The sequence below is a fragment of the Crotalus tigris genome, unplaced genomic scaffold, assembly GCF_016545835.1.
Source record: "Crotalus tigris isolate CLP2741 ecotype Arizona unplaced genomic scaffold, ASM1654583v1 scf7180000024427.8105951120:4207309, whole genome shotgun sequence".
In the NCBI taxonomy this organism is placed as follows: domain Eukaryota; kingdom Metazoa; phylum Chordata; class Lepidosauria; order Squamata; family Viperidae; genus Crotalus; species Crotalus tigris.
In genome coordinates, this window is record NW_024100595.1 from 1,294,652 (window position 1) to 1,317,832 (window position 23,181).

The following is a 23,181-nucleotide window of genomic DNA, read 5'->3' on the forward strand; positions in this document are numbered from 1 at the left end:
ATGTAGGCTACCTTTAACCACTGTCTATGTTGAACGAATAAAAAATACTTTACTTCCAGCAACTGCCATTTGTGTTTATTGACGACTCGGCTCAGAAAATCAGACCAACAACGTTCTTCTGATAAAGGTGAATATTTGCAGGTTGGGCTTGAAATGAGGGATCCATGCTTCTCTCTTGAGCTTGTTTTCTTGCAGATGTTTCGTTGCCAAACTAGATAGCATAATCAATGCTAAAAGGAGTGGGATTTGCTCTCAATTTATATTCTCACAGGGAAAGCCACTAGAATGTAAATTGAGAGCAAACCAGACTCCTTACTAGCATTGATGTTACCTAGTTTTGGGTAATGAAACGTCTGCAAGAGAGCAACCAAGCTCAGAGACTAGCACGGACCCCCTCAATTCTCCTAACAGCTCTCTGAGGATGATTGGGGTAGAGTGAAGATTTCAAAAGAAATCTTGCAGTACAATGTGATGGGATTGGATACTTAAAACAAAAGTGCCATTTTTTTGCAAAGGTAGCAAAATTCATTTCTATGTATCAATTAGGATTCCCAAGGACGGGCGGGAGGCAAAATTGTATAAAGTACACCTAAGGGTGCAGCAAAGGTAAGTTTTGTCAATAAATCCATTCGGAACACCAATCTAACTACAATTATTTAAATTGCAGTTCAAACGTTCACCGATCTTGCCCAAGCATCCAGTAAAATAGCGACCCCACCTCTAGTCGCCACCCGGAAGTTAGAATTACTAGCCGTTCTTATTACTTATGCGGCACGTTATCCCCGCATTCTCACATTTGTGGAAAAGCGCATGCGCAAACTGAGCTTCTTGCACACCGCGGCGGACGCGGTGTAAATCTGGAATCACAAGGCCCATGAGGCGCATGCGCTTTACTTTATTTACAACTTCTCTTGCGTTTAGGCGCGCGCGACTGCCGAGCACGAGCATATTGTTTTCGCAGTGCCTCCGCATGTCTCCGTGCACGGTTCCGTTCCTTCCTGGAGCGCATGCGTTTCTGATCTACGAGCGCGGAATTGGCGTACGCAGTCCGCATGTGCTTAGAGAAAATTGGTTGGTGGAATTAGACATGTAGCTTGTTACTGTGTGTCTATAAGTGACTCAGCCAGTTGAAAGGATTGGGTGAACAAAACCAGGAAGAGTGTGTCTCTTCTAGCTGTAATCGTTTGGCTCGTCAGCCATTTTCTTTGACTTTGTCCTATTCAGGCACGAAACGTAGTATTGCTCCTACGATAAACATGATCCGTTTTGTATGTTACAGCACACTGCATCAATTCGTTATATTTGGTCATAAATATAATTGAATACTATAAATATGCATACATCTGGATTGTACAACTGCAATGAAAGCACTTTTTATTGTCATCTGGTAATTGATAAGATATACAGAAGTAAACTATAATCACTAAAAGAATATCTAATTTGCTCAGACCAGTTAAGTATAAAGAAATGTTGACCTTGTATTTTGATGTGCTTTTAAAACAAGGTTCTTAGAAGCTGCAGAATTTGGAAACCTGGCACCTAAGATAATTTCTGCAACAACTGGAAACGATATGGTGATCAATCCACAGAAAATGAATGTATCAAAAATGGATAAACATTTGTAGCAAACCCGTGATATTAAAATGATACATGCATGATGAGAAGATCACACAAATGCCACCATTATCTCTTGCATCCTGTCAGCTGTGAATTATATATGTGGACACTAGCCTGATAACATGAGCATTATTTGTCTCCTTTACAGATATCCAAGAAAAGGATTACACCTGCAGGACATGGTTTTATTCAATACAGTACAGCTTTCTGATCAACATACCAAGACATAAAATAACCACATACAAAAGCAGTTGGCTAATTTGTGATCCAAGATGCTTTGTGAAAACAGCTTATCCCGACTATGGTAAAGTGGATGTTGAAGACTTCATTAAATACTTTGTACTGCATGCAATTCAAAGTAATAAATACAACATTTTATCAGTATTAGAGAGAGGAAGATTAGGAGCATATCCTAATCCAGTGATACTAATTGGCTTGAGAACTACTAAAAAGGTTCAGGTTAAGTTAAATCATGATTTAACCATGGTTAAATATACACATCTTGCCAAGTCATCATACTTGTATCTTTTTGTCGTGGTCAGTAGCCATATATATTTTCCCTGTTAAATTTCAGCATGGCAGGTATGAATTCAGGGACTATATATCACTGGATTTCCTTAAAAGAAAGAGGACAAATGTAAGATAAGTGAAAATCAGAATTGCATTTTTTTCAAGTGTAAAGAAATGTTATTTTATTTTAGGTTATTGTTCACTAGAAATAATCTTTCAATGTAAAAAATGACAAATTTCCAGCAAATTTTGGCAATGTACAAAGACCTGTTCAGAGCTCTAACTTTAAGTTCTCAGTTATGCAGCTCTCACAGCTCTGCAGTAGCACATCTACTATTGCTTATTAATACTTAATACAAATTTCTACTCCATTTTTCTTGAATTCCCCTTTTTTTCTTCTGTTGAATTTTGTCTGAGTCTTGGAAACTGCCTAGATAAGTCCCTGCAATTTTCTTTTTTTCAGAATTGGCTTGCTAATGCCTTCTAAAGGACTGGCCCAAGGTCACCCAGCCAACTTTGTGCAAAAGTTGGCACTACAACCCCCGGTTTCTAGCTTGATTCCTTAACTTCACCAAAGGGGCATGTAGTAGTATACAAAAAGAAAAAAAACCAAGTTAAAAACATTGGATCAATCTGTTGCTCTTATTGTCTTTCACGTTGATTTATATCTCATTTTTCTATCCAGGGAGCAGGTAAAAAGTTAAAAAAAAAACGTATTTAAAAATGCACTCGCTTATATTGTGGCCCAACAGTTATCCATCAATGGAAATTTATTTCTTTGGAAGTATAGGTAGTCTTTGACTGACAACAGTTTGTTTAGTGACTGTTCAATGTTACATCACTGAAAAAAGTGACTTATGACAGTTTTTCTCACTTAGCATCTCCACGGGCATGTGATTTACATTCAGATGCTTGACAATTCACATTTATGATGGTTACAGTATCCTGAAGACATGGATTCTCCTTTTGCTACCTGACAAGCAGTCAATGGGGAAATCAGATTCACTTAACATGTTACTAATTTAACTGCAGTGATTCACTTAATAAAAGTGGCAAGAAAAGTTGTAAAATGGGGCAAAACTCACTTAAAGGATTTCTCACTTAACAACATAAAGTTTGGGCTCAATTGTGGTCGTAAATTGAGTACCTATATTGGCTTGCCTAAAGCTATCTTTGGCTGATCAGTTAAGAGATATCTTTTCACCCAGGCATTTATAGGATAACTATGCTAGAATCAAGATCACTTCTTAACTTACTTGACTTGTTTTTTCCCCAAGAATTTTTAAATCAATTTATTATTGACATTGATAATGCTTTGTTTTGTATACTGTCTAAATTACAAGAGAGAGAAAGGCACTATGCTTCCTGAATAGTTTTGTTAGAAGAAAAAAAAATCCCGTGTTACAGCTTCTCACGAATGCAAGGTACATGTATACTTTACATTATAAGGTACTTCACTTGTCCTCTGCAACGGAGCTCTTTACTAGTCAATACAATAATTAAAACTCAACAGGTTAATATATGGACTTCGTTAATCCTTCTTGCGCTTTTTACCAGTAAAGATTAAATCGATGTAAAGCCGAATAATATGGACGGCTGGCAGCAAAAATGTAATCAAATTAGAAGGTGAAAAGATCAAGGCTGGCGGCCATTTTGTAAAACGGATCCATGTCACTCAGATAAGAAAAAAAAAATAACGGCGAGAGAAAGACAACCGTTACTCGCGCGCGGCCGTCTTGGCATTGGCCAATCAACTTTAGTCTTTAAAAGAATGAGCCCTACGGTCACAGCGCTCGCTAGTCCACCCAATCAGCAGGCGCTACACGTGGGGTCCCTTGTACGATCCCGCGCACGTCGGGAACGAGGACTACAGCCCCACCCAATCACTACCTGCCGCCTTCTCCACACCCCTTTTCCCCCTCCCGCTCAGAAACGCTGTGGTGCGGGAGGGGGGAACGCGCGCGCGCGCGCGCAGAAGAAGCCAATCAGCGTGCGCGCCGAGGAATCCTCGCGCCGCTGCCTCCTCGCTCTATTCCCCCTCCCACCTCACTCCCCCCGCCCGCGCGACGTTGCTGTTGCTCCCCACTCGCTCCCCCCTCCCTTCCCGACCCCCCCTCTCGCCGAGCTGAACCCCCTCCCCCGCTCGTTACCGCCGCCATGGACCCGAGCAACTGGAGCAGCTTCATCTTCCAGGTAACCCCCCCCTTTTCCTCCACCTTCCCCCTCCCTTCTCCGCAAAAAAAGGGGGGGGGAGCGCGAGCAGGGAAGGACAAGAGAGCTCAAGCTGGAGCTCTAGGCTCCTACTCACACCCTCCCTGCCCCGCCCCTCCCCTCGGGAATCTCAGCGGGCGGGGGCCCTTGCGCGCGCGGGCCAGCAGGGCGCACTCGGCACGCGCTCCCCCCCCACCGTCCGCCTCGCGCTGCCCCAACGGTCACCTCCCTCCGCCCAGCGTTGCCTTGCGCTCCCTCTACCCCCTCGTTCTCTACGCTCGCTGTGCCCAGCCCCTCGCGCTTCTCTTCCCCCCCCCCCGCCAACGGTCACCTCCCTCTCGCGCTTGCTCTGCCCAGCCCCTCGCGCTGCTCCCCCACCTTTTTTCTCTGCCAGTTGCTGCCTCGGTGCCTCCTCAGCCCCGCTCCGAGGGAGCTTTCTTTCCAAAATGCCCCCCAAGATAGGCACGCCTCAGTCGCCTCGCCCTACTTTTGCCACACGCACATAATCCTCCCCTTTCCTGCTATCTCCACACTCCCACCACTCTCTGCCAATATAATGCCTCTTATCCATGTTGGCTCCCTGCTTGTCAGGCCAGTATCCCAGGGGTTTCCACCCTGCATTAGTTTGAACTTGGCCACCCATGCTCAAAAGGTGCTTCCTTCTTATTTTCCGGTCCCCAGTATTTGCTTACCCTCAAGCGCATGCAATTACAGTAGGAGGTGGCTATGGACTACCTTCTGGTGCCAACAGGTGTAGTGTGAATTTTCCACCTGTTTCCTCTCTTTATGTTTTTTGTATGAAATCTCAAGGGTAGGTGGTCTCCTGCCATAGGATAATGCAGAAAAATCCCCAATTCTTCTATCTGACCTAGTAATAGAGAGCTATGGACATAACTAGTAAGAGGCATATTTACTCCATTTATTTACTTTCCAACATTTTGAGTGAATTGGTGTGTGTGGTCAAACCCCACCCCAGGTGTGTTGCCTTGGACTTGCCTTAACATGCTGTCCTTTCTTCACTCCATTGAGTTGCCTTAATTTGTTCCCCCTTTGTAATTGTTTAAACCTGTTTTAGTCCATTCCCCAACTGTTTCAAACATACATGTAAATCCTAGATTCTTCCATCTTGCCAATAAATAGTTAATATTATATAAATAGATGTAGATATGTCTAATAAGAGGTACATCTCTTCCATTCATTTACTTCCCAGTGTTTTGGGAGAAAATTTGTACATGGTTCAGAGGCCTCAAGTCAGTTGATTGTATTTGCTTCAACATGTCTTTTTTCCAACTTCTTTTAACTATTTGTTTTAAGTTGCTACCACTTTTAATTCTTTGAACATCAGTTTTCAGTGTTTATCAGCAAAGACTAGCCCCTTCCTGTTGTATGCTCCTCCAATGGAAGTGCTGTATTTCTTTCCAGTACCTTTTCTTTCTGATCAGAAATTTCTCTGGAGAAGACAACCAAGGCCTTCTATTTTTCAGATAGGCCACCACTCAGTTTCAAACCACTTTTAAATAATTCTCCTTTAAACTGTCTTCTTAAGTTTCATACACTATACCTTAACTTCATCTGCAGCTTTATCTTCTCTTTACCCCATCATAGCCTTATTCTATGCTTCAGAACAGTGACTGCCTATATCTGTTGTTACTATTTATCTTTTCTGGTCTTTCTTTTACAGAACATTTTCATACAACTCTAGTATTCTATATAAAATCTCAATTTATTATGGCTGCAAACGTAATCAACTATCTTTTTTGATATACTTTTCATGTGATTTGGATTTGAATGTTAATTGATGTATTTAAATAATGTTATACGTAGTTTTTTTCTTCTGCTATTTTTTCATTTCCAACTCAATTGCTCAATGTATTCATAATTTGTCCATACTTGCATACAGTGCTTAAAATTACTTAGGTCAGATGAAGAAAAGTTTGAGCTTTCTCCCAATCCAAAAATTCAATATGGCTGACATTTTCAAAAAATATTTTTGTTAAAGAAGCTTTTATAAGGTAAAAACAATTCAAATTTAAAAAGAAATTAAGGTAAAAGAAAAGTGATAAATAAATAGCAAAGAAAAAAAATCAAAGAAAGAAAATGTTATAAAAATGGTTTCTGATCTTTACATTTGTATTTATACTTTATCCTCTCTAAGAGACATGCTGCTATCTGGTTTAAGATATTTTATTTTTTATAATGAGCTCTTCCAGTTTAAATCAGTTTTCCTGTGGAATCACTAAATTATTTATCTCCATTGGTTTTTGAATTTAACTCTTGCAGTTGCCTGTCATAAGAATCATTTTTTTATTAAAATTCCCTGATCTTTCTTTTGTTTTTTTAGCAGAGTCATACTCAGAATCCTCTACAGGTCGGGACTGAAATCCAGTCAAGATTTTTTGCTGCTCAGGGCTGTAGTCAAAGTCCCTTCCAGGTGAGCTATTTAGGCAATAAAGGAAAATCAAGTGATTCTTCGGAAAACAATTCCTAGAAGCAACTGTGTCTCACTATTGCAGATTAGATTTTATGTATATCAAAAGTAACCGTACCCTTTGCAAGACTTATTGAAAGTTGTTGCTGTTGGTAAAAATGAGTTTTATAATAATTTAGTCATTATTTGAAGTCACTTTCATTTTGATACCATTGGCTCTGAAATAATGATTTGGCCAAGACTAATAAAATTTGTGAGAGTCAGTTTAGTGTAGTGGTTAAAACATCAGGCTAGAAATTAGGAGCTGTGAATCCTAGTCCTTCCTTAGGCACAAAGCCATCTGAATAATCTTGGCCTAGTCATTTCCCGCAGCCCTAGGAAAGAGGCAGTGACAGACCACTTCTAAAAACCTTGCCAAAAAAACTGCAGAGACTAATTCAGACAGTCTGAGTATTGGACAGGATTGAACAGAAAAACATGTTTGTACTATCGTTTTGGATTTGTTCTGCTTTTTAAAGTAAAGATTAAATTATTCAATAAGGCTTAATTCCCAGTATAACTGCACCCTAAGATTTCCTCATGATTATTTAAAAATAAAGCCAATCTGAATAAAAATGTTATTGTATTTCTGGAAAATGCAAAACATTTGATGCTGACAAATATCTGACAGATGAGTATTGCTCAGCCCTAGGAAAAAATGCCTCTGTGTACTTACTATCCAAACTTGGTTTGAGGTGATGTATCCAAAAACACAATACATCTGGAATAGCTTCATCACGTAAGTCTTTCTGTCAATTGGAGCTTCGTTTACCAAGCAGGCATAAACATAAACATCCATGCCTTTACTGCTTAGTGTAGATAAATAGCATGAAAAACAGGTTGCTATCTTTGAGATGCCAAATTTTTTCAGGGATAAGTCGAAGTCTATCCACCTTTTCTCTTCATTTTGTGGCTTGATTGCTTTGGATTTTTATTTGTATCCCACAAGAACAAATAGCAGTTTTCACCCATGTTTGACACTATGGAAAGTGGATTTCTCTCTCCCCCCCCCCCCGTTACAGCTGTAATTCTGAAAGACTTAGGATTGTTTATCTTACCATTTTGCCACCTTTTGCCATGGACACAGAAGCAAGTGAGATTGGCATAATCTATGTCATTAAATTGTTTTGCTTTTTAAAGATATTTAAATATATTTTTTCTTTATAAAGCACTAAAACCCTACTTGTTAACAATATAACTAACAGATCATCTTCTGAAATTGTAGGTCAAAGATTATGTAGTGTTTTATGATCATTTTTTTTCTAAGGCATGTTACCATATATCATTTGATGACAAATAATATTTCTTTGCATGTTTCTTGACTATAACTTGCTGAACATATTGAGATTTATTTCCAAATAAAATTAATAGGATTTGTTCAAAGTTACGAAAAAATGTCTGACCTGGACACTTACAGTGCATTCAGAAAGTATTCAGACCTCTTCACTTTTATCAATTTTGTTATGCTGCAGCCTGATTCTACAGTTGTTGAAATTTATTTTTTTTCTCATTAAATCTACACTCAGTATCCTATAATGATAAAGTTAAAACAGAATTTTAGAAATATCTGTAAATTTATTAAAAAGAAAAAACTGCAATATCACATTGGCATAAGTATTTAGACCCTTCACTCAGTACTTTGTTGAAGTAGTTTGGGCAGCAATTAGAGCCTCGAGGCTTTTTGGGTATGATGTGACAAGCTTTGCACATCTGGATTGGGGGATTTTCTGCCATTCTTCCTTGCAAATCCTCTCAAGCTCAGTCAAGTTGGATGGCGACCCTCAGTGGATAGTCATTTTCAGGTCTCTCCAGAGATGGTCAATAGAGTTCAAGTCAGGGCTCTGGCTGGGCCACTCTAGGACATTCACAGAATAGTAATGATGATGATGATGATGTTGGAAGGGACCTTGGAGGTCATCTAGTCCAGCGGTTCTCAACCTATGGGTCGTGACCCCATTTGGGGTCGATCGACCATTTCACGGGGTCGCCAAACCCCGCTGTCCGTCATTTTTTTCCCTTTTCTAACTGTTCTACTTCCTTATTTGGCTATATAGAAAGTGCCGTTCCTGCCTCCCTCCTCTTTGCGCATGCGCAGCTTTTTTCTATTTAAAGTTAGGAAGTTTCGGTTTCAGAGCACGTGGAGGAAAGCAATACAGAGGACAAGCGAGAGAGAGCAAGCAGCGGAAAGCAAGAGAGAAAACAACTAAAAACAGTAAGTTTCCTCTCTGGCCTGCCGCTGAGCTTCCTCTGCTTGGCAGAGGAATATATGTACTGTATTTTCCGGCGTATACGGGTACTCTCTAATTATTTCAGTGGAGTTTAAGTTTGTAGTTCGTTTTGTTAAAGTTAAATAAATGAATCAAAAATCCTTGCATACTTATCTCTCTAAGCGTCAAGGATCGCAAAGCAACATGAGCCCCAAATTACTTTTGTGCATCAATTTCTCACTATTTCCCATTGTGCCAAGGCAAGGTTTTTTTTTTTTATTGTATCGTAGAAATCCCCTCATTTTTCCTGCTGCCCAGCCGCTTCTCTCTTTGTTCCGGCCTCTCCCCTCGTCGCCTGCTGCGCTCTCCAGACTACTGTTTTGGGCTCGTCTCGCCACCACCCCCTCCCTCACTTCTGAGTGCCACCTCCGCCTCCGGAGCCGACCCTCCCCTCTGCCCGCTGCCCTGGTCAAGTCCCTTCGTGCGCTCCACTCACCACTCGCTTCTGTCCATTCAGGGCTGTTTGCACTCTGCTCCTCGTAGCCACCGATGCCGCCTCCTCGCCATGTCCCAGCGCGGCGCTCCTGCTGGTGCGCGCTCCACTCCCCGCTCGGCTTTAGGTGCCCTCCATCCCCGAGGCGCACGCCAAACGCACCACAAGGATCGAGTCTCTCGAGCTCAACCTACCAGCAGGAGCGCCACGCTGGGACATGGTGAGGCGGCGGCAGCTATGAGGAGCAGAGCGCAAACAGCGCTGAATGGAGAGAAACACTTCTCTCCATTCAGCGCTGTTTGTGCTCTGCTCCTAGCCGCCGACACCGCCTCCTCACCATGTCCCAGCGCGGCGCTCCTGCTGGTAGGTCGAGCTCGAGAGACTCGATCCTTGTGGTGCGTTTGGCATGCGCCTCGGGGATGGAGGGCGCCTAAAGCCGGCCACGGAGTGAGGAAAGTGGGGTCGGGATGATCTGGAAGCTGAGGCAGGCAGGAGCCATGGAAGTGCAGTCGGTATCTGAGCCGTCGGTGGCAGTGGCAGCGGGGGCAGTGGCCCCCGGCACCAGTGCTCTCCCTTTGGAACCGGCAAAGGATACGGACCGCCAGCTGCGTCTTCGCCTCTGTGTCCTCAACCGAGCAGGATTACGTGGGCACCCTGCGCTTCCTGCAGTCGGTAAACACCGGGGCTCCGGAGGGTATGCCTGGACCCCAGAAAGGGGAGGGAGTCACTGGGGTGGGCGAAAGATTGTGTCAAGGAAGAGGAAGGGCAGCTGTGCATCTGCTGCGGCGATGGGACCCGCGGCGGCCACTTGGCGGCCAGGCCCACTCGGTAGCCACGCCCACTCGGTGGCCACACCCACTCGGTGGCCACGCCCCTGGGGTCACCACAACATGGGGAGCTGTATTATGGGGTCATGGCATTAGAAAGGTTGAGAACCACTGATCTAGTCGAACCCCTGCTCAGGCAGGAAACCCTATACCATTTGTCCCTAAGCTACTCCTGTGTTGTCTTGGTTATGTGCTTAGGATCATTGTCATGTTGGAAAGTGAACCTTTGGCCCAGTCTGAGGTCCTGAGTGCTGTGGAACAGGTTTTCATTGAGGATATTCCTGTACTTTGCACTATTCAGCTTTCCCTCAACCCTGACTAATCTCCCAGTCCCTGCAGCTGAAAAACACCCCCACAGCATGATGCTGCCACCACGATGCTTCACTGTTGGGATGATATTGGGCAGGTGATGAGCGATGCCTGGTTTTCTCCAGACATAATATTTAGAATTGAGGCCAAACAGTTCAATCTTTGTTTCATCAGATCAGAGAATCTTGTTCCTCATAGTCTGAGAGTACTTCAATTGCTTTTTTGCAAATTTGGGCTTTCATGAGTTTTGCACTGAGGAGAGGCTTCCATCTAGCCACTCTGCCATAAAATCCAGATCGGTGGAGGGCTGCAGTGATGGTTGTCCTTCTGGAACTCTATCCCATCTCCACACAGGATCTCTGGAGATCAGTCAGAGTGACTATCGGGTTCTTAGTCACCTCTCTTACTAAGGCCCTTCTCCCCTGATTGCTCAGTTTGACCGGGCGACCAGCTCTTGGAAGAGTCCTGGTTGTGCCAAACTTTTTCCATTTGAGAATTATGGAGCCACTGTGCTTGTAGGAACCTTCAGTGCAACAGAAATTTTATTATAGAGTTCCCCTGATCCATACCTTGCAATAATCCTCTCTCTGAGCTCTACAGGCAATTCCTTTGACCTCATGGCTTTTGCTCTGCTACAGTATGCATTGTCAGGTTTAAGGGCTTCTATAGAGAGGTGTGTGCCTTTCCAAATCATGTCCAATCAATTTAATTTGCCACAAGCGGACTCCAATCAAGATGTAGAAACAAGAGAAATGGGAGCACCTGAACTAAGTTTCAAGTGTTTTGCAAAGCGTCTGAATACTTATGCCAATGTGATATTTCAGGGTTTTTTTTCTTTTTAATAAAAATTTACAGATGTTTCTAAAATTCTGTATCCACTTTCTCATTATGGGGTACTGAGTGTAGATTGATAAGAAAAAAATGAATTTCAACAATTATAGAATCAAAAGTGAAGGGAGTCTGAAAACTTTCTGAATGCCCTGTATATTGATTATTATATCACAAGATTATTATATCACAAACAAGAATTTATATATATAAATCTATTAAGTGGCATTTTTCTCTACTTTTTCACAAGATTATATCTTCAATCCTACATGTGTCTTAGAAAAGTTAAAGCTATATGATAGTTCCTGTTACATGCTTTCTGTTGAGTGCTTGGAGCAATCACTGCAATACTGAGAATCTGTCTTTGAGATAGGTATGGCAGTATCACCATTCACTTATACCATACCTTGAATTGTCTGGACCCTACTTCTGCCCTTCATTTTAATCAGCAGTACAGATAATATGCATTGATAATTGTTCTGGTTTATACCTTGTGGTGTGAAGATGCATTTATTTTGTAAGTATGAAAGGCAAAATAAAATGCCTAAATATGACAACAGTATCTTTCTACATGTTTTTGTTAGAATTGATTGATCTTTGAAATCTAGGAATCTCTCTCTCTCTCTCTCTCTCTCTCTCTCTCTCTCTCTCTCTCTATATATATATATATATATATATATATATATATATATATATATATATTTGTTTTCATATATATATATATATATATATATATATATATATATATATATATATATATATATAGGTCTTTGGTTGTTCGGGTTTTCTCCCGCGTAAAATTGGAAGTGTCTTGGCAACGTTTCGACGAAGTCACATTCGTCATCTTCAGGCTGGTGTTTTTAGCTTCTTGCTTTGAGCAGCAATGTGTGGCTTTAGCTGTTTCTTCCTTTTAACTGCCAGTGAGGGTATGAACTGATTGGATGGGAGCTTGGCTGTGTTCTGATTGGGTGGAGGTGTGTTCTGAATGGTTAGGGGGTTGGCTTCGTGCTTCGAGGAGCACGAAGCTGAAAGCACCAGCCTGAAGATGACGAATGGGACTTCGTCGAAATGTCACCAAGACACTTCCAATTTTACGTGGGAGAAAACCCGAACAACCAAAGACCTATACACACACACACACACACACACACACAATGCTTTAATTTTAGCAGTGCTGTAATCTCAGAACTCCATGCTCTGGGCAATTAGGGAGAAATTAGATAAACTTATTGAAATATGCATGATTCAGGATTATCATGCATTTTAAAATGCAACCAAATTTTTCCTAGATGGGTTCTATAAATCTACCTTGTAATAGCTGATCATCTGATGCTCTGAAGAAGAGGGTTGGCCTTCCCTTACTGATTTTGCCTATAAATTGCTTGAAATCGTGAAAGCAAGCATGTTTGAGCAACAGGGTAGTCATTTTTATGGAAGCACTTTCAAGGTTGATTTAATTTAAAAAATAGTTTTTGAAACTGACTCAGAAACTTATTTAACAGCAACAGCATAGATTGAGAGAGTATAATTAGTTTTATACTAAGAAAAACTATTATGTGCTGCAAGAGAGATCACTTTCTGTTAAGTATCATTTAAAAATAAATATTTTAAATTAAATTTTATTACTATAATTCTTCAGGATAAATTATAAGCAGATCTATCTTAAAAAATTGAAAATAAGCTCCCTATCAGTGTGAATGAGTGTTTCTGCGGTGCTGAGAACATCAAGGTAAAATTAAAGTGATTCCTCCGGGAAGCTAAAACTAGTGGTAGGCATTATTTTAAAAGGAAAAATAATTATAAACTGCTAACAGTTTTTTTTCACATTTTAGGATGCCTATATTTTCACTTTACAGTACAGTACATAGAAATTCCCAACCATTTGGCAAAAGTATAATTGGAAAGTTCAACCTAGTCAAAAGCATTAATTTCTAGAGAATACTACTACATGAACTTAATCTCTAATACATAGTACTGAATCTCTCCTGGTGGAGAAAACGATAAGAAAAATGAGATTGTTCTGCCTTGCAGATATTAAAGCATAAATGCATCATTCGGGTATTTGCAGAGCTATATACCCTTAAGTCTAGATGACAGCTGTTTGTGCACACATTAAAACTGATCACCTCAGTTTAGTGTAGAAAAAGACATTCTCTGGAAAACAAATGGGATAGTACTCAACATACCACAATATCTTTCTGGTGAACTGTGGAATTACTCCCTCTTCTGCACTGTCATAGACAAAAGCCAGCTACTTTTCTTTCACTCTTATTCCAAGGATATTGCACACATGCTAATATTGTTCCTTATATTTGTAAACAATCAATTTTAAATACACACACCATGCCACTTATCTGTTATGCAACAAGGAAACTATTTTAGTCTCAATAGTGGGACATTGTAATACATTCTGGGAGCAGAAAAGGGAAATTATCCACATAGTGGAACTCTCAAATATTAGTACCGTATATGCCGCCTATTAGGCGACCCGGCGTATAAGACGACCCCCGTCTTTATAGCCGGGCCGTATTCCTAGAACGTCGTCTTATACGCCGGAAACTACCAGTATTTCCGGCGTATAAGACGACTCGGCGTATAAGACGACCCCCGTCTTTGGCGCCGTTTTCAGCGCTCGCGGAAGTCGTCTTATACGCCAGCATTTACGGTATATTAAAAACTAAGAATTTGCTTTTATTTTGTTTAGTAGCATATACTGTATATTGATTAATCCAGCTCTTTTTGCTAGGAAAAACTATGCTTACTTTTGAAGTAAGAATTTACTTAGCTTTGTATTTAAGTTGCTAGATTACTGTAGGGTTTCAGACTTCATTGTTCATCACTATGTTACTCAATTATACAATCTCTCTTTTTTCAGACTGCCACCACAACTGCTCCTCCCCAACAGACAAGTACCCCTGCTGAGTCCCTCCAAGTGGACCTCCTGCCTGTTTTGGCTGCAGCACAAGAAACAGCAGCTGCAGCTGCTGTGGTTGCTGCTGCCACTGCTTCTGCACCAGCTGCTTCCACAGTAGATACAGCTGCCTTGAAACAGCAGCAGCCTTCTGCCTCCGAAGGTGGGAGTGGGCAGGTAGTGCCACCTACTCAGACCACGCAAGCCCCTACCCCCCAGGCAGCTCCTGCCAACCCACAGGCAGTTGAGGCCCAGAAGAAACCGAAGAGTAAAGGGCCCTACATTTGCTCCCTGTGTGCTAAAGAATTCAAGAATGGCTACAACCTGCGGCGCCATGAAGCTATACATACAGGAGCAAAAGCTTCTCGTGCTGGACCCACAACCATGAAGATGCCCACTATGGTTCCCCTCAGCTTGCTTAGTGTTTCTGCCATTGGTGGTACAGCCCCAGCAACACCTGCCCCTGCTGAGGGTACTGGAAACACAGCAGGGTCAGGTGCAGGCCTAGTGACCACTACAGCATCAGGCAAACGTATCCGGAAGAACCATGCTTGTGAGATGTGTGGGAAAGCCTTCCGGGATGTCTACCATCTCAATCGGCATAAGTTGTCACATTCAGATGAGAAGCCCTACCAATGTCCTGTCTGCCAGCAACGGTTCAAACGGAAGGACCGCATGAGCTATCATGTCCGTTCACATGATGGTGCTGTGCACAAGCCGTACATCTGCAGCCACTGTGGGAAGAGTTTCTCTCGGTATGAGGGAGTTGAGGGTTCAGGGAGGATGCAGTTCATATGGGAATTTTTAAAGTCCTTGCACAAGAAATTTGAGAAAAATATTTCCACTTTTTGGTAAAGACTAAAATACACATGCAACATACCAAACTGACTTAGGAAGGCATAATAATATGGGAGTGCAAGTTCCCAAATCATCTAGAGAGGTCTGTGGGCCAGATCAGGCCCTCCTCCTTTATTAACTTCCCCAGATCTCTTTAATACATTGACATAACATTCTAAAAGACACTGGTAGACACTTAGTTCTATGTGTCTCCATAATAGTCAACTCCTTAGGAAATCTGCTTTCTTTTCATCATTAACCTTAGCAACAATTTCATTATTCTATATAAATTCCAGCTGAGAGAAAAATAGTGAACAAATGTCAGAACATATTTCTCTTTAGTGTGGCTACAGGTGACAATGTGCAACCTTAACTTGAAAGCTTCCCAATTCTTTCCATAGTTCCGTTAGATTCTGACATCAAAGAATCTCTGAGGCAGTTTTCTGATTATTATGTGCATCAGATACCGAAAATGAATTGAGATATCTTGGCAGACTAAGAATTAAATTTGAAATCTCAAAAAACCAAAGATCTATTGAATTTAAAAATAAATGGGAAAAAAACATTTTAATCTCATTCCAATGCATACTCATTTTGATATTGCCTGTGAAATTACCTCGTCAGGTTGATAACAGTCTGAAACAATTCTTCAAAGACATTCTAAAAAACTTGCTCTTTAGGTAGTAGATGACTTAAAATTTCTCCATATAAAGAAGTCCATACTAAGACAATGTTACGTGAAGTGGGGGGGGGGACAATTTAAAATTTATCATTGCTAGCATACTACATTTGGGGAGATCTTTGTTTTTAACTCTGAATTGCACGTTAACATGGAATGCCTTACATTTTCCTCAAAATAACAGACTGAAAAGATTCCAGGCTGTCTGATTTTTACATATTAGAAAATATTCTTGGATCAAGCAGCAACCATGTGGTCAGTTTGTGGGAAAAGAAAATACCACATTTTCAGAACTAAAACCTTGCAAGAGTATCAAGTAATGACATTATGATACTGTATTGGCAACAAGCTTATAAATATTTGTCAATGTGCTGTGGTTAAAAGTTTTAAATATTTTGGCACTCCAGGATATTTCAACAAACATCTGCACAGAAGAAATAGAACTATAAAATAGCAAGAGTCTGGAATACCTTGGACTAATATATTGAAACTGCTTAATTTAGGACATAGATTGTAAGAAAAATAAATTATTTAAAACTGGCATGAACAGAAGTGAGAAATCTCAAATGGTAGTCAGTGCACAATTTCTTCAGTTCAAAATTTGAACTGAAAAAGCACTGAAGATCCAGGATTCAAAACAGACACAAGCAGGGAAAGGGAAATTGGGATTTTGAACAGGTTTAAGATTTTGCCTCTAAAGTGTTTGGTTGTTAAAATCACTCCAAAATATACCAAAGAAGTCAATTTTGATCCTGCATACTCTGGAGGCCACCAGATAGATGCTGATGAGATGCATATGGCTTATGAATTACACCTTTTTACATCCTTGTCCTAAAGGCAAGTTCCAAAGAATAAAGATTTGTGTTCTGCTTTAGAAATGCAAAAAAGCTTACCAGGTTGGTGATTTTGAGACATTCCCACAAACTTTGAATTAAAAAAATACACAGGAAAAATTGTTCCATCTGATAATCTTAGCAAATAAAATTAAAGAGTTATGTTGCTTTCACTTGCCTACTAACAGGGATATTAAATTTTTCTGGCTGTTTTGTTAAAAAAAACTTGAATAAAAGTTGCACCTTGTATGTGGAAGGCAAGGAAAAAATGGATAATAGCAATCAAAGGTTGCCTGTACTCAAGAAACTCTTCCTTGGTTTCTATTTGCTGCCCTCACCCCACTATGGAAGCCATGTGCTTGCTTTTTAAATATATTTTAATATTTACAATATATTCATATTCTGCAAATGCCAAGCATTTGTAATTTTGCATCCCAAATAAATTGCCAGGTTGTTCAATTATTATATTTTACTTAAGGAAAGCTTATAAAAAGAACAATTAATAGTTATAAACTGTTTTATAAAAGGAATTGATTCTTTTGGATTCAAAAACACAAGATATCTTCACTATTTTTAAACATCCACTTTATAATAATTAAAAACGTCTATTAGAAAAGTCTGATACTTTTGGTACTTGCTGGTTTAGAATGATTTAAAGATAGTCCTCCTTTAGCAATCACAATTGGAACTGGCAATTAGTCATTAAGGGATGGAGTCACTAAGTGAAACTGCAACTGTGCTTATGATCTTATTTCAGTTTTCCTTTGCTTTACAAACCTGTGAAGGCTATAAATGTTTGAACTGGTTAAGTTACTTTTTCATTACTGTGATAATTGCAAATGGTCGCTAAATAAGACTCATTGAATTCAAAATACAAGTATAGTCTGAAGCAAAAGAAATTGCATAAGACAGGATTTACCACTGTCTGCAATAAATCCCTTCTGCCTGCTTTTATTTAATAGTTATAGCAGACGCTACTTGAATCTATTTACAAATTGTTCCCATTATTATGAATGCTAGAAGCAAAATCTCCTTACAGAAATTAATTCCAATTAAACTAAGTGTAGTTAAACAGTCTCATTTTTAAGAGTAAATGTTCTGACACGTGAAAACCATAATGTCACATCCAGGATTCTAATTTCCAAACTTGCTCAATATGAGTCTTCCATAAGTCCAACAGATCAATTCCTTATGAATTGTTCAGCATGTAATCATCTAAATTCTCATTAGTTAATTATTTAAAGTGTCAAACATGTATTTTCCACCAGTAGTGGTATGTATTGTGCATATGAGAATTTCCAGAGTGGAACTAAAATTCTGAAGGCTTTTCCTTTTGCAGCAGTTAAGTGTACATGATTCTTCCCAGTTTTTAAAAAAATATAAAATCTACTACAAAATAAATTTATCACTGTTACTCCAGTCTTCCCCCAAATATAAAATGTAGGATTCCTCAACACAAGCTTTTTTTGGTGGATAAGTAGAATCACTCCAAACCCATTTAGAGAATAAGATAAATCACTTTTCATCTTACTTTTTTCCTTTCCTCTCACAGGCCAGATCATTTGAACAGCCATGTTCGACAAGTCCATTCAACAGAGAGACCCTTCAAATGTGAGGTATTTTTTCTCCATTGATAACAGTGTTCTATTTATTTATGCTCAAGTGTTCTGGGCAATCTTCCTGATGCAACAGGGAACAAAGGTGACCTCCACCTTAAGAAAACCTTATACACACTTTAATTTTTAGCTGTTAAATGCATTGAGCAATGGACCAATGGATATAACATTCATTCATATGATTCCTTTGCTTCTATTTTTACAGACTTGTGAAGCAGCTTTTGCCACGAAGGATCGACTACGTGCTCACACAGTCCGTCATGAGGAAAAGGTGCCATGTCATGTGTGTGGAAAGATGCTGAGTGCTGCCTATATCACAGACCATATGAAAGTACACAGCCAAGGGCCGAATCATGTCTGTGAACTGTGCAACAAAGGTAAGAGAATAGGGCTCAGATGGGTAATATTTGAACTTAACTGTAAATATAAATACTGTATTACTCTTTTTGAAATGTGCTAAGAGGCCCTGTATGCAAATGTGTGCTGGTTTTTTTAGATTTCATTCAATTTCACTGAAATTTAATCCCAGGTAAATTAATTTAGTTTTTCAAGCTTTTCACTTATACTCTTTCTTTCAGGAATGTCTCAATCATAAATCTCTTCATTCTTGACTAACCTGTTTGAAGGTAAATTTAAGTTCAACTTTGTTTCTGGGTACTATTCCCAGCCTCAGCCCCCACCCCAATTTAATCTCTGTTCCGGATATTACTTTCCCTTTTTTGTGGGGGTGGGGTATCTTCAAGTCAGTTTCAACTTCTGGCAACTGTCTGAGCAAGTTATTTCAGTTAGTGGGTTGCCATTGTCTTCTTCCTAGAGCTGAGGGAGAATGACCGGCTTAAGTAACCTCATTGGCTTCATAACCCTAATGCAGTACTAGGATTAGTTTCCTAGTTTCTAGCCTATTTGAATATTATTAATTTTCCATAAAAAATTTAAAAAACTGCATAATTTCCATCAACTAGAATACAGGTAAATAGCTTTGTATAAGTGACTCAGGCCTTATGGAAAGGATATTAAAAACCTTTAAAAATGGAACCAAATTTGCTGTCCATGAGCAATTGTGCAAAAATGCAGATGAGGCCTGTTAAGATTATCCATAATATACCTTGGAAATTGTGAACTAAACTTTCTTAATACACAACTGTTAATCAGGCTGCCAATTTATATTTGTTTACAATAAGCAAACTGCCTGGCAATACAAACGGTTCCCAGTATTTCTTTCTCCCATTTATGAATCAAAGCATTTCCTTAGTTTCATTTTGTAGGACACTGAAGAGATTTATAGTATGCAGTATAAGTGAAAGATTATGCTTCTTATTTCTATGGATATTGTCCAATAAATTGATAGACATGTACAAGAAATAATTTTAAGAATGATTGAAAGGCATCTGCAGTGGATGTGTCTGTTTCCACCCTATCCATCTGATAGATCAGTATCCCAAATGATCTTGACAATGCAATAGCCTTAATACATTAATTAAAATTATTGGACAATATGCAAATTAAAAATTGTGGAATTTTTAAAAGTTTAACAGTGCTTTTAATATATCTCCTGGATTACATTTTTGATTGATGTATGTTATCCATATATTAATAATATATGTTCATATATCTGGAATCTTGGAAACATAAAATAGCAGTTAATTATTTTTTTTATTCAGTTTTGGCTCTGAAGTTTGTACTGAATTAAATAATAGAAATACAACATTATAAATCTCTTGTAGGGGGGATTCTACTAACATTCCCTTACCAAAATGTCTCTGTTGAAGGTTTGATGATTTTATGTCAAGAGGTTTAGGTTATTTGTACTATATTGATTTCCTTAGTAGCACGATGCAGCTGCCCTTAGGGTGGGATGTGCTGTTTGTACAGTAATAACTTGCTTGGTGGCAAGAAACAGCTGTCTTTGGGATGAGAAGCTGTCTCTGAAATTAGGGAAGCTTGTTGCAATAGATCCTTCACTAAGTTTCAAGACACAGCCACCTCTAAGGTGAAGCACAGCCAAGCATTGCAGGACACCGGGTTAACGCTTTCACTAGGCCGGACACTGACCTGGCTGGTTTTTGTCCTTCTCCCCCTCCCGTAGGGTTCACCACAGCGGCCTACCTCAGGGTCCACGCGGTCAAGGACCATGGACTAGCCGCCCCGCGGCTGGAGCGTTTCCTTTGCAAGCTGTGTGGCGTGCACTGCAAGACCCCAGCTCAGCTCAACGGGCATCTGCAGACGCACGCAGGAGAAGGGGCTGCGGCCACTGAGGGCCAACCGCTGCGGTGAAACACTGGCCGGGCCACCAGGCAAGAGCCGCTTCCTTCTGTCCTGGGAAGGGGGAGGGGAGGCCCATTTTTCCCCTAGGGTTGTTTAGGCATCCTTATATTTTCAGTGAGAAAAGGGAGAATCCCAGCTCCCTGGGGCAGCTGCATCCTAACTTAGCATCTCTTTGCCAGTTTAAAGTGCTGCGAATAGCAGTATCTGACTAGTGTGATTTGACTGATCTTCCTGCAGGTTCATCTTCAGGATTTGAGTTCTAGTTTTTAAAAAGCCATACACAGTCCATTGAGTGTTGTATTTATCTGAATATTTTTCTATGGGATTTTGGTGTTTTTTTTTTAAATGTTAAAACCAGGAGGGTTGGGGATATCAACAAATACCTTTATGTTATCAGCAGATACAAATCCATTGGTAAGTGTTTTAGCTTCTTTTTGTCTTTACAGATGGTTGCTTGCATTATGCATCCTGGACAGATCCATTTTATTTTATATTGTACTCTACAGTTTCCTAATCCAGGCATTTAAGCGATAAACTGAGTTTCCATATTGTCTTCAGGAGGAGGCTTAACAGTTAGTGCCAGCCTATTTAATTAGCACACACAGACTTAAAATACTTAATCTGTTCAGCTTTTTAGAGAGAAATTCTACCAGTCTGTGGCTAAATAGGGTATTTTGGAGAAGGGACAGCTTCATCTCTTCTTCACCTCATTAAACCAGATTATTAAACCTGAACTAGTTTAAGATAATAAGAGGATATAGGAAGCAAGTTGAAAGCTTGGGCTAATAACAGTAAGAGTTTGGGTATGAACATTCTGACTTTCTATTTCTCTTCCTCCACAGGTACGGGTGAGGTCTGCCCCCTCGCTGCAGCCGTCTCAGCTCCACCTCCAGCCGCCGTCACGGTGCTGCCCATGGAGGGAGCTTCGGTTGTGAGCCAAGCCCTCCCCACACAGCCCTGGTGATTTCTGGGAGTGGGGAGACAGAAGCCAACCCTCCCAGTCCCGTCCCTCTCCCTCATTGGCAGCTGGAGCCTTCAAGCCCAGATGGATAGTCATTGGCCATATATGGGTTTCTAATGTAATGGCAGTTTCATTCATTCTCTTCCCCTGCCTGTGCTCATAAAATAGTGGAGCTGGGAAAGCATCTGCTCAGCCAATGAAGCAACTCTTATTCAGAGGGCCATGAAAGGACTTCGTGGATTTTGAGAGCACCCTCATTTTATTGACTCCCTTACTCTATTACTATTAACTTGTGGCTCTCAGAACAGTCCTGGAAATACATTCATTTCTGTTGTCCATGGTCTAAGCCAAATAATGATAATCTTTATCAAAGTAGATCTTGCTTATTCCAGCAATGCCCCCTGTTGCCCCCAAATGAACTATACAAAAAGAGTGAGACAATGAGACAGAATGACTTAGTAAGCTCAGCTCACAGACCAAGGGGGATTGAAGACTGGAATAGTTGTGGGATGTAGTATAAGCAACATTGCAGGAGAAGGAGTACTGAGTTAGAAATAATGGGTTGGTTGAGGGATTGACAAAACTTGGGGAACCTACAGAGAAGTTAGAAGGGGGTGCAGGTTGGGATTTCACAGCATGTTGGGTGCCTTGTGCTCATGGCTGAGGTTGTGGGGGCTGCAGTGAGATGAGATGGAGAAGGGCTGTACTTCTTTCTCCGTGGCTTCAGTGTGGAGTGTTCTCCATTTCCGTGCTGAGAATCTGCTCTGAATTCCCCTCCTTGCCCAGCGCCTCATTCTTCCATGGTGTCTTTTAATGCTCCATTTCCTCAGCTTCTCTTGTGATTTGTGTTCCAAGCGCATCAGCCCTTCGCACCAAGCATTGATGCCCCACCTGCTGAACACCTCCCTTGTTGCATGCAACCCCCACAGTTCGGGGTTAGAGTCTCTCGCTTTTTTGTATTATATATATTAAAAAAAATCCCCTGACATTTAAAATAACCCTCCTTTGTGGGTTTTTTTGTTGTTAACACAAATGTAATGAAGCTGTGTCTACCTATATCCACTCTCCCTGTTCCTTCTCTTATAAGCTCCTCCCCCTCCCCATCCTTTCCTCTTCTGTGAGCCCTTTCTGGATCTGTGTCTCAGCAGCAAAAGATTTTAGTAAAACAATTGAAGGGAAAAAATCCACACTTGTGTCTATTTATTGTCAGATTATTTTGGTATCACTTTGGGGGGGGGAAGTATCCTAGTTCCTGGCTTCTCTTGCACCTCCTTTTATCATCATATTATCTTGGGACCTTTCATATGTATTTAAAATGTGTAATGGATCAAACATCAGGTTGCATATCTCCATTCTAAGTGAGTTCCTAAACCACTTCCTTATTTCTTCCAATTACTCATGGGGGTGGCTTTCTGGGTTATGGCTTAGTGGGTATAGCCTTCTTTATAGGAGAAAGAGCAATTCTGAATGTTTTGGAGCCAGAAATTGTGGTGTAATGCAGTTGCTGTGCCCTGGCAAGCCATTAAATGCTGCACTGGAGCTCTGCTGTGGTTAGAGTTAATTTGTGGACTCTTTTCGTCCTCCCTCTTGCAGCAGCCTGGGCAGCTTAT

General features: G+C 40.5%; 2 protein-coding genes across 14 annotated transcripts in view; one reads left to right on the plus strand and one right to left on the minus strand.

The window, feature by feature from the left end:
- Window positions 1-4,735, minus strand: part of LOC120302186 (major vault protein) — a 43,554-nt gene extending 38,819 nt beyond the window's left edge. Inside the window, exon 1 of the mRNA XM_039330232.1 lies at window positions 4,717-4,735. The gene's annotated coding sequence lies outside the window, so the exon portion shown is untranslated. The remainder of the gene's footprint in view (window positions 1-4,716) is intronic.
- MAZ (MYC associated zinc finger protein) lies at window positions 914-22,758 on the plus strand. 13 transcript variants are annotated; one of them, XM_039330239.1, is made up of 8 exons: window positions 914-1,071; window positions 1,766-4,320; window positions 6,680-6,769; window positions 14,345-15,135; window positions 18,282-18,345; window positions 18,551-18,722; window positions 20,432-20,639; window positions 21,453-21,582. In XM_039330239.1, exons 2-7 carry the CDS (start codon window positions 4,285-4,287, stop codon window positions 20,617-20,619), a joined length of 1,341 nt encoding a protein of 446 aa, XP_039186173.1. In that variant the 5' UTR covers window positions 914-1,071; window positions 1,766-4,284; the 3' UTR covers window positions 20,620-20,639; window positions 21,453-21,582. The 13 variants fall into 13 exon arrangements, with proteins under 13 accessions (XP_039186173.1, XP_039186175.1, XP_039186179.1 ...); XM_039330241.1 differs by having other exon boundaries at window positions 6,683-6,769; XM_039330245.1 differs by having other exon boundaries at window positions 1,766-1,921.
- Window positions 22,759-23,181: the final 423 nt, after the last annotated feature.